The 14620-nt window shown below is 39.0% G+C and overlaps 1 protein-coding gene across 2 annotated transcripts in view; it reads left to right on the top strand.

Annotated features, from left to right (window-relative positions):
• Positions 1–692: 692 nt before the first annotated feature.
• METAP2 (methionyl aminopeptidase 2) overlaps positions 693–14620 on the top strand; it is a 35265-nt gene continuing 21337 nt past the window's right edge. Inside the window, exons 1-4 of one of the 2 annotated variants that reach the window (XM_070600338.1) lie at positions 693–935; positions 2717–2824; positions 9061–9126; positions 12977–13079. In XM_070600338.1, the coding sequence (XP_070456439.1) occupies positions 785–935; positions 2717–2824; positions 9061–9126; positions 12977–13079 (428 nt within the window). In that variant the 5' untranslated portion in view covers positions 693–784. The remainder of the gene's footprint in view (positions 936–2716; positions 2825–9060; positions 9127–12976; positions 13080–14620) is intronic. The other variant, XM_070600339.1, reaches the window with a different exon arrangement.

Consider the following 14620-nt stretch of genomic DNA (forward strand, 5'->3'; position numbering starts at 1 on the left):
TTTCCTCCCCTCCAGGCGATCCCCCAATCTCTTTAGCCTGGCTTCCATCTCTCCACCTAACCAGCTCTTGCTAAGCTCACCAGTGGCTTCCATGTTACTATACACACCTGACATTTTCCCGTCCTCTCCCTTGACCTTTTAACAGCACTCAGTACAGTCCATCACGCCCTCCTGGAGGGAGGCGCTGTCTTCCCTTGGCTTCTCTAATAATAAATGCCTCCTGAGCCTCCTCTCTGCCTGCCTCTTCAGTCCCCTTTGCAGCTTCATCTCCTTGAGTGCCTGGACGGCCTCGCCGTGAGGGGTAACTGTGAATAACAACGCAGTCCTTCGAGTCAGAGAATAGGAGTGTGTACAAGTGAACACATTTTTTGTCCCTCGTCTCACTTCCGGGGTGTTTTATAAAACCGCGAATGTAAAACTTTCTGGTCCCCCCTGAGTCTCGCCTCTCCTGGGGGCCGCGCCTGTCTACCGGGCAGGCAGAGGCATTCAACTTGACCCTACCCGGGCATATTTACCCGGGACATGCCCAAGGCGCGGGACGACACAGTCGTCCCATCTGGCCCGAGCCGAGGACAACCAGGCCCGGCCGGCCATGGCCCAAGCACCGCTGCGGCCGCGCCCCAAGACTGCTCCGCGCGCCGCCGCCGCAGGCGAGTCCGCCGCCGTCCCGGCATTCCCCGCGCCCCACCATCGAGAGCAGCTTCCGGCGTGGCGGGTGTAGGCGGGTGAAGAAGGAGCGGGCCCTTGCCGCTCGGTCTCACTCCCTCGCGCTTTCTCGGGCAACATGGCGGGTGTGGAGGAGGCAGCGTCCTCCGGGAGCCACCTGAATGGCGACCTGGATCCAGACGACAGGGAGGAGGGAGCTGCCTCTACGGCTGAGGAGGCAGCCAAGAAAAAAAGACGGAAGAAGAAGAAGAGTAAAGGGGCTGCCACAGGTAAAGGGAGTTGTATGTTTCCAGGGTCCCCACCAGGGATGGCCGGATGGCTCGGCTCAGGCCCGGCTGAGGTGACAGGGTCTAGGGACTTGGAGCCTGGGACTGGACTGCTTCCCAGGACTGAGCGTATGTCAAGTCCAGGTTACAGAGTTCCAGTCCCGGGGAGAGGCTGCTTCTCCTGCGGGACTAGGGAGCGGGTGAGGGTGGGGTGGGGGAGGGGGGCTCAGCTTCTCCTGAGGTAGCTTTGGGGGACCCCAGCCCCTGCATTCCCAGAACTCGGCTCCCACACAGGCCGGGCACAGGACCCTGTCCTGCCACCTTCCTTGCGGTTTGGCCTCTCCAAAAATCTGGTTCTGACCCGCGTTGCCTCCTCTTTGCTGGAGCAACCTGGGACATATTTTGTCAAGGGTGGGGGTGGAGTTGGCAAGTCTTGGTGCCTTGACCGCACCCCCCAGCCCCCCGCCCAGTGTGCAGAGGGATTTCTGTTGCGTTGCGGGCTGCACTTTTGGGAGGTGTGTGTCTGTGTCTGCCCACACGCTCATGTCACTGAGTAGTGATTGCAGGATGTGTGGTGGTGGCGGTGCGATTTTTTCACTTGCCTAATCCCCCAGCGTCGTCAAGCTGTAGGGCTTTTAGGCCTGAATTACGATGCCACTTGCCAGGCAGTCCAGATGGGATATTCTGTGGCTCGGAATGGAACTTCTCTAAATCCCCTGGGAAGGCAAGGAAAACAGCTGAAAGTTTACTTGGATTATGAATTAGGAACTTAACTATTATATTTTGAGAAATCAATGTTTTTGTTGCGCAGGGTCCTTAATTTTGGGAAAAATTATTTGTACGTGTTTCTAATGAAAATCAGCCACAGAAAGAATGACAGAAAAATGGAGAGGCCAGAAGTGATGAAGGTGGAGTTGTGGGAGGCTGGAGAGGGTTAATCTATATCCTTCTGAAATTCTGATTAGATGGGAGTTGACGAGGGAGAGTTGTAGGTGCTGGGACGCTTCCAGAGCAAGATTTAGTGCCAGGGCATAGTCTAGGGACTGTTCCTGGCTTTCGGATGAAATCCACACTCTTCGGTTTGTCCTTTAAGGTGTTCAGCAGCCTGACCCCAGTATGTTTTTAACAGTTGTATCTGTCAATATGAATCGTCTGCAGTGACCAAAATGTCACCTTATTACGTGCTACCTGGTAGTACGGTCTCTTTTTGCGCACACATATTGCTACTACAACTAGATTGTACTAATTTCCACAGCAGGGGGCTGGTATTCTGCTAAGCTGTTGAAGAATTTTAGTTTTTAGTAATGGAATATCTTTTCCTATTTTGTTTGATTTTACCCAGACCAGCTTGACAACTTCTTTCCTCATGAAGCCCTGAAGCCCCAGTGTCCAACAGAAATCCTTTTCCTAACTAAAGCCTCCAACATTTATTGCCTTTCTTAAGTACCTGTTTGGTTAGTAAAGTATTTGTTGTAGTCTAATTGATAAATGCTTTAACAAGTTAAGCTAGTTAAGGATAGGGACCAACACACACTTTTGTTTATCTTTTGGCTGCTAGGCCAGAGAAAGTGTAATGGATATTTTGTTGAATGGACAACACTACTTAGATATGGAACATTGTTCTCTGTCATTAAATAAATTTTGTTATTTCGGAGTAATGTTTCTGTTTTTGTTTGCTGGACACTTATCAGGAAAGGAGTTCTGTGTTTTCCAGGATACTTAGAACATATTCTAGTGGTAAAGTATGATCATTAAATTTGATTTATGTTATTGTATTTGATCAGCAGGACAACAGGAACCTGATAAAGAATCAGGAACCTCAGTTGATGAGGTAGCAAGACAGTTGGAAAGACAAGCTTTGGAAGAGAAAGAAAGAGATGATGACGATGAAGGTAAATGGTTAATTTGATCTTTGTGGTTAGAAAAACCAGAAAATATGACGTTCTTTTGAACAAAATCTACTTGTTTGTCTATATAGTCTATTATTCTCTGACGCTTTACTTAATTGATGTTAAAGCCTCAATGTCATAGATAAAGAGGAAAAGGTATTTATTAGCAACTCTAAAAAATTGGATATGTTGGATGACTGCTTAGGTAACACAGATCTCAACTTTTAAAAAGGTACTTGGTAAAAAGCCAAGTACTGGGTGAGTATTAATAAGATAAAATTGAAGGACTGTTTATTTAACTAACATTTGTTGAACAACTAATGTGTACTAATCACTATCCTAGGATACTTTCTCATACATTTTCATTTTACCCCCAGAAAACGAAGCCAAGTAGGTGCTCTTCTCGGGAAATGGTGGTTATGTGATTTGCCCAATGTGACACAGCTGGTATGTGTAGACTAGAGCCAGAGTTTCAAACCTAGCACCTGATGCCACGTCTATTCCTTTTACTCTCTGTACCAAAGCTACCTCTCTATATTCTCAAAGGAGGATATTGGAGTGTTTCTAGACTCTGTTATAAATTCCCTTACCCCAGCTTCTTGTATTTTGGTGCTATAAGATTTCTTTAAAGACAACTACTGTTAGAATTCTAGGAATTGTTGCTATCAGTGAGACAGTGGAAGGGGTGATTAAATTATTATTCTGCATCCTCTTTTGGGGTGGTGGGGGTGATGGGGCTCTCCCATTCTCAATTATCTGCAGTTGTGACCTACTGCTCTACCTCAAGCACTGCCAGCTTGGGCTTATGCCTTCTAACCCTCAGCAGCAAATCCCTGCTGTACTTTAATTATCGTGTTAGGATAATGCAGAGTAGTTGTCTTTCCTTTAGAAAGATATGTTCTGGACCCATTATGTGTAGAATATCACAGTGCTAATCTTGAAGTGTGCCTTGTTCCATTGCACCGCTGCCAAGTTTTATGAATCTCTTGATGTTGAAGGAGAAAATTTTGCTTGTCAGATTAGAACTCTTCAATGTATTAATGAAGATTTTAGGAATGTTAGGAGTTCCCTCTGGTTTGGGATAATCATTTTCCTAATTCATTTGGATAATCAGGATCAACCAATGCTACTAATCTATTGTGAGAAGTCTTTGAGGGGCTGGAAAGCTAGTATTTCAGAATCTTTATTTTAAAGGAAAACTGATGGTATAGTGGAGAGACAAAACATAGAGGTGAAAAGATATACTGGTACCTGCAGTAAAGTTTATTGAAATTTGAAAGTGGAGTTATGGGCTGAATGCTGAAGGAAGGCTTATTGGATGGAATGGAACTTGAATAAAACCAAACAGGAGAACATTTTGGGGTGGGACAATGCTGAGAAAGTATTCAAAGCATAGTGAACAGTGCAAACTGGCCATATGAAATGATTCATTGAGGGAGCTTCTGAGCATTTTTAGAAGAAGAATGTTATGAAAAATAAAGAGAGGCATTAGTATACTCTAGGGTTTTGAACTTGGGTGACAGAATGTTGGTGCTGTTGACTGAACTAGTGAAGTAGAGAGAGAGAGAGTTTGTTAAGAGATTTGGGGAGGTGGTTTACAGGCAAAGAAGAAGCTAGTGAGTTTAATTTTAGATATGTTTAATTTGAACCTTGGGGTATTGGTGTGAAAAGTTAATCCTGTGGCCATTTGGTAATGTGTTTGGAGTAATTCATTCAGTACATTTTTAAGTCAGATTTATTAAAGTATAATTTGCTTAGGCTAATATTCACCATTTTTTTTTTTTTTTTGAGGAAGATTAGCCCTGAGCTAACCGCTGCCAATCCTCCTCTTTTTGCTGAGGAAGACTGGCCCTGAGCTAACATCCGTGCCCATCTTCCTCTACTTTATATGTGGGATGCCTACCACAGCATGGCTTGCCAAGCGGTGCCATGTCCGCAGCCCGGATTGAAACCACTGAACCCCAGGCCACCGAAGTGGAACGTGTGCACTTAACTGCTGTGCCACCGGGCCAGTATTCACCATTTTTAAACCACTGACTATTTTTTAGAGCAGTTTTAGGTTCACAGCAAAATTGAGCAGAAGCTGTAGAGATTTCCCATATTCCCCCTACCACCACACGTGCAAGCCTTCACATTATCATCATCTCCCTTGGAGCGGTACATTTGTTACAACTGATGAACCTAAATTGACACATCATTATCACCTAAAGTCCATTGTTTACATTAAGTTTTACTTTTGATGTTGTACATTATGTACATTCACTCTTTGACAGATTTTGCAAATGTGTAACTGCTGTGACAACCAAGATGAAGACCATTTCCATTTAACATTTCTTTCTATCTCACAAAAAAATTCCCTGGGCCAGCCCCATTGCATAGTGGTTAAGTTTGCATGCTCTGCTTTGGCGACCTGGGATTCACAGCTTCAGATCCCAGGTGTGGACCTACGCACCACTCATCAAGCCATGCTGTGGTGGTGTCCCACAAACAAAATAAAGGAAGATTGGACAGAAGTTAGCTCAGGGCTGATCTTCCTCACCAAAAAAAATAGTTCCCTAGTGCTCCTTTGTGGTCACTTCTCTTTCTCCACACCCTGACACCTGGCAACTACTGGTATATTTTCTGTTCCTATAGTTTTCTCTACAGTATGATGTAAATGGAGTCATTACAGCATGCAGCTTTTCTGTGTGTCTAGCTTGTTTCACATAGTGTGAAAGTCATCCATTTGTTGCATAGTTCTGTAGTGCATTCCTTTTTATTGCTGAATAGTATTCCAAATTTATTTATCTGTTTACTAGTTGATGGATATTTGGATTGTTTCCGGTTTTTGTCTATTATGAATAAAGTTTACTGTGAACATCTGCGTACAAGTCTTTGTGTAGCATATGTTTTCACTTCTGGGAAAATACTTAGGAAGTATCGTTGTTGATCATCTGGTAAGTTTATGTTTAGCCTCATAGGAAACTATCAAATTGTTTTCCAAAGTGGCTGTACCATTTTGTCTTCCTGTCAGCAGTAGTTTAGAGTTCCACATCTTTTATTTCCTCATAAGCACTTAGTATTGTTAGTTTTTAATTTTCTAGTAGATATGTAGTGGTATGTCATTGTGACATTAATTGCATTTCCCTAATGACTGATTTTTTTTTTTTTTCCTGAGGAAGATTCCCCCTGAGCTAACATCTGTTGCCAGTCTTCCTCTGTTTTGCATGTGGGTCACCACCACAGCATCGCCGCTGACAAGTGGTTTAGGTCCACCCCTGGCAACTGAACCTGGGCTGCCAAAACAGAATGTGCCAGATTCAACCACTAGCCCACGGGGCTGGCCGCTGAACCTCTTTTCGTATTTTTATTTGCCTTTCATATACCCTTTGTGAAGTGTTTGTTCACATTTCTTGTCCATTTTTCAATTGAGTTATTTGTTGCCGAATTGAGTTGTAATAGTTCTTTATATATTCTTGTTACAAGTTCTGTGTCAGATACATGTTTTATGAATATTTTTTCCTGTGCTAATGTTATTTGCAGTAGAAAAGATTTTAATTTTGATTAAGTCCAATTTATCCATTTTTTTCCTTTATGGGCCATGCTTTTTGTGGCCAGTCCAAAAAGTTAAATAATTGCTGTCTCTGAGGTCATGAAGATTTTCTCTTGTGTTCGTTTCAAGAAGTTTTGTATATTTTTAGCTGTTATGTTTAGGTCTGTGGTCCTTTTAGAATTAATTTTTGTATATAGTGCAAGATAAGGACTGAGATTCCTTTTTTTTTCCATATGGATGTCACTCAACAAATATTAATTGAATTGCAGACAGTGCTAATACAGAAATAAATATGAACAGTTTCTGCTTGTTAAGACTATCCTGGGATGCTGTGAATGAAAGACAAGTAAAAGCATAAATCGCTGCATGATATGATGGGTGGAACTATAAGCCTATATAGTTTAATATTCAAATGATGACTCTACCACGATCCTGGCACAAGAGTTCGATAAATGGTGACTTTTTCTGTACCGAACATAGGCCTTGGATAAAGTAATTAGCCTCAGAGGGATGATCAAGTATCATAGGAGGAGCTTTGTCTCATCCCATTTTAAAGATGAAGAAACTGTGGTAGAGAGAGGCTAAATAACTTTTCAAGGTCACACAGCTGGAAGGATTTTTAGTGTGTCTGTAAAATCCGTTATACATCGTGAAGCATTTGTTTTAGGTTGAGTCTAGGTAGTAGTATGCTGAACATTGTGTGTTCTTCCAGAGTAAAGACTATCTTGTTTACTATTCTGTCCCTATTGCCTGTCACTTAAGAACTCAGCAAATATTTGTTGGGTAAACGAAGAAGGCTACTGTTAAAATTGTAGTGCAGAGTATGTGAATTAGAGTATATGACACATGAGGAAATTGAAAGTTGTGTTTTCCAAAAACTTTTCATGTTGTTTTCATTAGGCTTTTGAATCTAGAAACCAATAATGAGTAAGTCAGCAAGATTGTGTTTCCAGTTCCTGTTAATTTTATAAGATTGAACATGAGGAATTGCAGTTTTTTAAGTCAAAGATTGTCGGCTATTGTCAGTTTCTATCACTCAACCCATTTAATCCCTAGATCATGTTGCCTCCCTCTTTGCTAAACTACTGTTTCCTGTTTCTCATCTAGGTGAAAATAAATATAAACAAGATAAAGAAACTAAAGAAACATTCATTTATTTAGAAGCATTGATTAAAGAAACATTCATTTAGAATAGACTGAATATGAAATGCCTGGCACAATGCTTAATGTAAGAAATGGTGTCTAATCTTTAAGGAGCTCACAGACAAGTAGGGGTCAGTGTAAACCAATGATTCCAATTTTGTGTAATAATTATAATAGGAGAATATAGTAGGTAGCATGGTGAGAATTTCTTTTATGTCTAATGCTCATCTAGGAATAGAAAGGGAGCTCTTTGAGCAAAAAATGTAAGTAGTTATTGACATTGTTTAATGGGTGTGGATTTCACTGTTTAAAATTACTGATGCTAGCCATGAGTTACTGCCACTAGGCGAAACATTTTAAAGAATACTATATGGCAAGCATACTGTTAAATTGTCAGCTTCTAATTGTCTGGGACAGCATCCTGTTCTTTCTTATTTTCATAGTACTGTGATTTGTGGGTAGAAAAGATTTTTATTTTCCCTTTTTTCCCCCAAAGCCCCTTGGCACATAGTTGTGTATTTTTAGTTGTGGGTCTTTCTAGTTGTGGCGTGTGGGACGCCGCCTCAGTGTGGCTTGATGAGTGGTGCCATGGCTGCGCCCAGGATCCGAACCGACGAAATACTGGGCCGCCGAAGTGGAGCGCACAAACTTAACCACTCGGCCACAAGGCCGGCCCTAGGTCTATTTCTGATATCTTTATTTAAAATGTTTTAAGTCATTATTTTGTTTAATCTTGGCCATAGTAGTATCCTTTATCTTTTCTCACAGTTCAAGGGTACAGGCATGGGCTATATAGAAGATTGTTATAAAAACTGACAGGCAGATCATGGCTATTTTGGGTACTTGTTTGCCAACTATTTTTCAAAATAGTTATTAACCCCCATTTTTGGGCATCAGGTTCTTTTGAGTATTTGAGAACTATGAACCTAGGGAAAGTAAATTTGCCCTCTGATTTTTGCATACAATTTGACCCAGAAGGAGAGCTCTCTTTCTCTAATAACTGTACAGGAAAGAGATTTAAAATATGAGACCCACAAATATCAAGTTTAGGAATCAAGTGACATATTCTTGGTCCAATTCTGCTGTTTACCAGTTGGGATTATCTTGGGCACATCCCTTAAACATTCTTTGTTACCTCATAGGGTTGCTTTGAGAAGCTCATGAGGTTATGAAATACAAATGTTTAACTACAAAGCATATGTAAACTGTAGCTAGTATTATTTTAGATGAAATTATTGTCATCATCGTTGTATTAAACTAACACTAGTTATTTTTCCTAGGTTTGAAAAGGGAGTTTATTTAATATATTTTTATTCTTAAAAATATCTTATTCAGCATTAGAGTAAGTCAAAGTAAAGTTTACTAGTGCTTTTGATTACATGAGTCAAATTCTGATATTTAAAGCTAGCAATATACAAAATTCTTGTCTAAGAGTACTGGGTCAGCTTTGTCGTATGCTATTTAAGATGCATTTTATGTGTGTGTGTATACTTGTCCGCTTGTGCTTGCTTTGTCCTGCTTATGAGGTGTAAATGAATATGTACTTGAAATTGTCTTTTCTTAGATGGAGATGGTGATGGAGACGGAGCAACTGGAAAGAAGAAGAAAAAGAAGAAGAAGAAGAGAGGACGTTAGTGTCTTAAGTTGATCTTACTTGACAAATTAGAAGTGGTTGTTAAGCAGCAGGTTTGAAGTTGCTTAAGATCCTGGTGTATGTCAGGGAAATAAATTTAGGCTCAGTAGAGGTATATTAGTGCAACTCATCACTATTTTGCAAGTACTTTCGTTTAACAATTTTATTGGTATTTTCTTTAGCTGTTATTCAGCTAAAGGATGTTAATAAGTTGGTTGCATTTACTGCAAGTTTAGGGATAAGTTCCTAAAAACTTGATGATTTAAAACTTGAATAATTGAAATAATAATTCTGTCGGGGATGACTAGAGTGGTGTCCAGCCATGTGGTATAGGATAAACAACTTGCTGTTCACCTGCCACCTTTGAAATTATGAGATTCTTAATCTATATTTAATGAGGAGTCCCATTATTTAAAATTTGTGCATATGGTGAAATTTTATTAATAACATTTATGTTGCACTATCGCTAATTCACTTAAAATATGATCCTACTTGTGTTTTGTTTCTATAAATGACATAACGAAACATCTTCAGGGACCTGAAACTCTTTTAGAGAGGTTAAGGGGAGGCTCTATAGTATTACAGAATAGAGGTTAGGTTGAGAATCAGAACACTTAAGTTCTAACCTTGGATGTCCTTTGGGCTGTTAAGAATCATTGAGGGCCAGCCCCGTGGCCGAGTGGTTAAGTTCGCGTGCTCCACTTTGGCGGCCCAGGGTTTTCCCGGTTCGGATTCTGGACGTGGACATGGCACTGCTCATCAAGCTATGCTGAGGCACTGTCCCATGTGCCACAACTGGAAGGCCCCACAACTGAATATATACAGCTATGTACCAGGGGGCTTTGGGGACAAAAAGGAAAAATAAAATATTTAAAAAAAGAAAACAAAACCATTGATTGTCTGGTTATACCTTTCTTTAGAATCTTTCAGGCTAAAATTGTGTGAATTGGAATATTGAGGGCTTGACTTCCTTTTTTATCTCTGTGTTGAGAGACACAGTTAAATTATTTTTTAAGACAACTTTTGGCTCTGCTAGCCATTCTCCTGATGTGTCTCCAGGTGGAAATGGGATAGCCTTCTTTCTCTTTAGGCATCTATCCTTGTTAGAGCCTTCTACTCATAGGTTGTCAGTTCTGTCCCTAGCATAGTGTCTATTTAATGAGCACAGTTACTTGCTTTCCTCGGGGATTATGATATTCGTATTTCTTCTGTTCAAAAGTTGATAAAAGTGCCTGAGAGAAGTGATATTACATGGGCATGGCTTGAGAAATATCTGTTTCTCCAAATACTCTAAAATTGCTCCCTAGTGAAGGTAGATAAGCAGGAAGGAGTGTTAGGGGCTGCTTTGTATTTGCCCTTGGTAGAATTCCTCCACTGACAGAGGTTGTACTATGGTGCCATCGGCCTTTATTGTGCCTCCTCTGAGGATGTTCATTGTATTTCTTCATGAGCACTCTCAAGAGACACTCTTTTGTCTGGTCTTAGAATCAAGAATAATTGTGCTTTTCCTGAGTAGTTAATGTGTTTTATTTTGGAAACATTGTGAGCTATGCAAATAACCTGGTTTTTTATATATTGACTACTAAAGGGCTTAAAGCCAAATCTGTGATTTTTGTATTCACATTATTTCAGGTTCTATTTATGTTCTTTCCATGTTTTAATTTTTTCTCTCTAATTTACTTTGAATGTGTCTTATTTGTGTATTTTAGATATACTGGTAGGCTATCACAAATCACTTCTGAAAGAAGCCAAATAATGTAATCATGAGCAATTCACTGCCCTAATTTTCCTCTTCTATAAAGTGAGAGAATTATAAATGATAATTAATGGTAACTGCAGTACAGATGATTATAATTATTCATAGTTTTAGATAATAAATTGGACATAGTACATTATAATTTTCAAATGTTATCCAAGATTTCATCTGGTTCTTCATTTTGTAGATGAGGAAACTGAGGCTTGGCACATTTAGCCATTTGTCCAAGTCACAGCTAATAAGTGGTAAAGGCTAGACTTCAACTCTGATATTTTTATTTATTCTCTAGTGATCTTGTTGAGTCCTTTATCTTAATTTCTGGACAATATAAGAGCCATCTTTGTCATATTTGTAGAGGAGATAAAGTTGAGGGTGATGAGATAGTATTTTGGTTGACAAAAATCAAGATTTCAAAAGATCAGGAAAGCTGAGACAATAGGCTAATATTAATAAGCTGAAATGTAATAGACATATATAAAGTTAGTACAGGTGGCAGGATCCTAAGTATTTTGAGTACGAGTACAATGTGAACTAAAAAGCAGGAAGTCTTAACTTTTCAATAGCAGTAGGATTTTTAGAATCAGCAGTTCAGTCTTATACTAATTGTCTTATTTGGACTGTTAATACAGAAGTCAATTCTAGTACTAACTTAAAAGGAACATTGACAAATTTAGGGTTGGTGAATGTGGGTGAAAGTGTTAAGAACCATATCACTTAAAGTGGTTTCGCATCATAGGGAGGAATCAGTAGAAATGAAAAGTAAATTTTTTTTTAACTGCAAAGAATAAAACTAGAAGTAACATACAAGGAGACAGATTAGTATAGGAATAGCTTTCTAACAGTTACAGCTCTCCCCAAATGGATGGATTTTAGCCTGGGAGATAGTGACTGCCTCCATTGTCAGGAGTTCAGTGCCGTCTGTCAGGGTGTTAGATAGGGGATTCCTAGATTGAGTGTGAAGCTGAGTTAGATGACCTCTAAGATCTTTTTTGATTTTAAATTGTAATGTTCCCTCTTAGGAGGAACCTAAAACAGTGTTTCCCAAGTTATACTTTTAAACGTTATGTCAAGGGAGAAAACCAGTTGGTGCTCGTGACATACTGAGAGTTTGGATTAAAAGGAGGAAACCAAAAAATGGTTCCATAGATAAATAATTTGGCTCAGTAAATAGTTGTGTTTTTGTTTGTGTCTGTCCTTTTTTCCCCTATTGCAGAATAAAAAAAGCAAAATATGTATTAAAATTTAAGACAAAAATCCGTAACATAAGAGCAGTTCTAATCAAAAGGAAACCACATACTTCAATTGTATAGTTGGGAAGTGCTGCAGGTATACATTCAAGTCGTTACTGCATAAGTTAACTCTCCTGCAACTTCCTGGCATTCCTTGGAACAGCATTCATTACTAAAAGGCAGTTTTCGTATAGTAAGAACTATATAACTAGCTCTTATGTATTTAAGACAAATTTTAGAAGACAAATCTCTAGATATTTTTTTAAAGCATCTTGAAACAGTGTGTTTTAGAATACAGTTTGGAAGATAATATCCATAAACATGTACTAAGTACTGTAACTTTTTTCAGCTATCTGGAAATTTGTATATGGCTAACTAAAGTCTTTTAGCCCTGGATATGAATACTCTTCAACTGTTATACTGATATACCCCTAAAATAAGATTTTTACTTATTTTATTAATACATAATGGCTTTATATTTTTACTTTATTGCTATAGGATTTCTTTCTTATTTTCTTGTTGCTTATTTCATTTTTATTTATGAAAACCAGCTTCTATTTGCTATTCCATTTCCAGTACAGTAAATGAAAAAAAAACATTAGCAGTGTTCTTTCTGGCAGGACTTTTTAAATACATAATGGAGTTCTGAGGAGTTGAATATTTCTATTCCTGAGCAACTGTAAATGGGAGAGGAGGTGGCTAGCATGGCGAAATAACTTGTGTTTTTAACTGCAAGGTGACAGTAAGGAGGTTCCTTAAAATCAGGACATATAACAACCATTAGGAAGTGAGAAAACTGTAATGATAACTGCTTAGTTTTGTTTTTAACTACAGAAGTTAATGCTTTATTTGTATCTCACAGCAAAAGTTCAGACAGACCCTCCCTCAGTTCCAATATGTGACCTGTATCCTAACGGTGTATTTCCCAAAGGACAAGAATGCGAGTACCCACCCACACAAGATGGGTAAGGATCATGAAATAACTTCCAGTTTGACTTGAAAGTTGTAGTTTAGCAATACAGCAGGTTTGATTTTTCTTGGAACTTTGCTCCACTACCTTAATAAAAGCTTGTGAATTTGTTGCGGAGGAAATACAGTAGAAGCCCTCTTACCCAAAATAATTGGGACCAGTAGTAGTTTGGTTTAACTAAAAAGTGTGTTAAAGTAGGGATCACAAAAAAATACATAAATGAAAATCTTTATTGATATAAGTTAACTTAAAACAAACATTCGTTTTTTCATCATTCTTGGTATTTGAGCATGGATTTGCTTTGGACTCTACTTTTTTATCCATGAGCTGTATCCTTAATGCATTGTCTATGAGTCTGTTCCATTTTGAGTTTCTGTGAAGAGCAAGAACTAAGTAATTTGAGGACTGATGCCTATATCTTTACATATTTTTCCTGAAACCATTTACAGTTCTTATCTGTACTTAATTTAACAGAAGTATTTTTGGTAACTTGCCTTTATTGAGATTTTCCGAGTAGTCAATTTAGTTTTCCTGGAAATAATTCTTATTATACAACATTTAATTAAATTACATAATTATAGTAACAAGTACAGATGACTTACACAAGTTTGGGAACAAATCAGCTGATTTTTGGAAGTATTCTGAAGGGATACATTTCAGCTGGTCAGCACACACTCATAGTGGCATTATGCACACTGGTTAAGAGCATGGAAGCTGGGACCAAGCTATCTGCATTTGAATCCCAGCTCTAACACTTAATAGCGTTGTGACTTGGGCAAGAAATTTGTCATGTCTGTGCTTTCATTTCCTCATCCATAAAATGGGCACTTCATAGGGTTGTTGTGAGGAATAACACCATATATAAAGCACTTGGAAGAGTAATAACAGACACATGGTAAGCATTTAGTGAATGTTAGCTGCTGTTATTATTCAGAATTGGAACCTCTGTCACTGTTATTTAGCATACAGTGGGTATTGGTTAGTATGTTTTACAAAGGGTATCAAGAGTATTGGTTAATCCAGTGGTTGCAATAGTTGGTTAAGAAAGCTTCTACTGTAGCATTGTTTCATTGACCTGTAAAGACATCATTTTCCTTTAAACTTAGAAAAGAACATGATGTTGTTATATTTTCATCCCCTCCCTCATTCCCAGTACTCCTAGGGAAGGAGTCTAAAGTTTTGGAATTTTATGGCATGGGCATCTTCCCTTTGAATTTGAATTCATCAGTCACTATCCTTAAAGTATCTATTTTAAAATGTCACAGACACACAATTTTACATTAATTTCATAAATTCTCACAGTACATATGATGTGATCACATTTATTTTTAAATATAATCTTTTTAATTTTTTGTTTCTGTTTGTTCCCTCTTCCTTCCCTTCCTTCCAGACCCATGTAACCACCTAGCAGGTAGCCTTCCATATTTTTCTATGCTCATATCTGTGTACATCTGTGTCTGTTTATGTAAGGAGAGTGTTTTGGTTGTTGTTTGTTTTACAAAAATGGAGTCATAGGCACACTTTCCTCCACCTTTT

The sequence above is a fragment of the Equus przewalskii genome, chromosome 29, assembly GCF_037783145.1.
Source record: "Equus przewalskii isolate Varuska chromosome 29, EquPr2, whole genome shotgun sequence".
Taxonomy (NCBI): domain Eukaryota; kingdom Metazoa; phylum Chordata; class Mammalia; order Perissodactyla; family Equidae; genus Equus; species Equus przewalskii.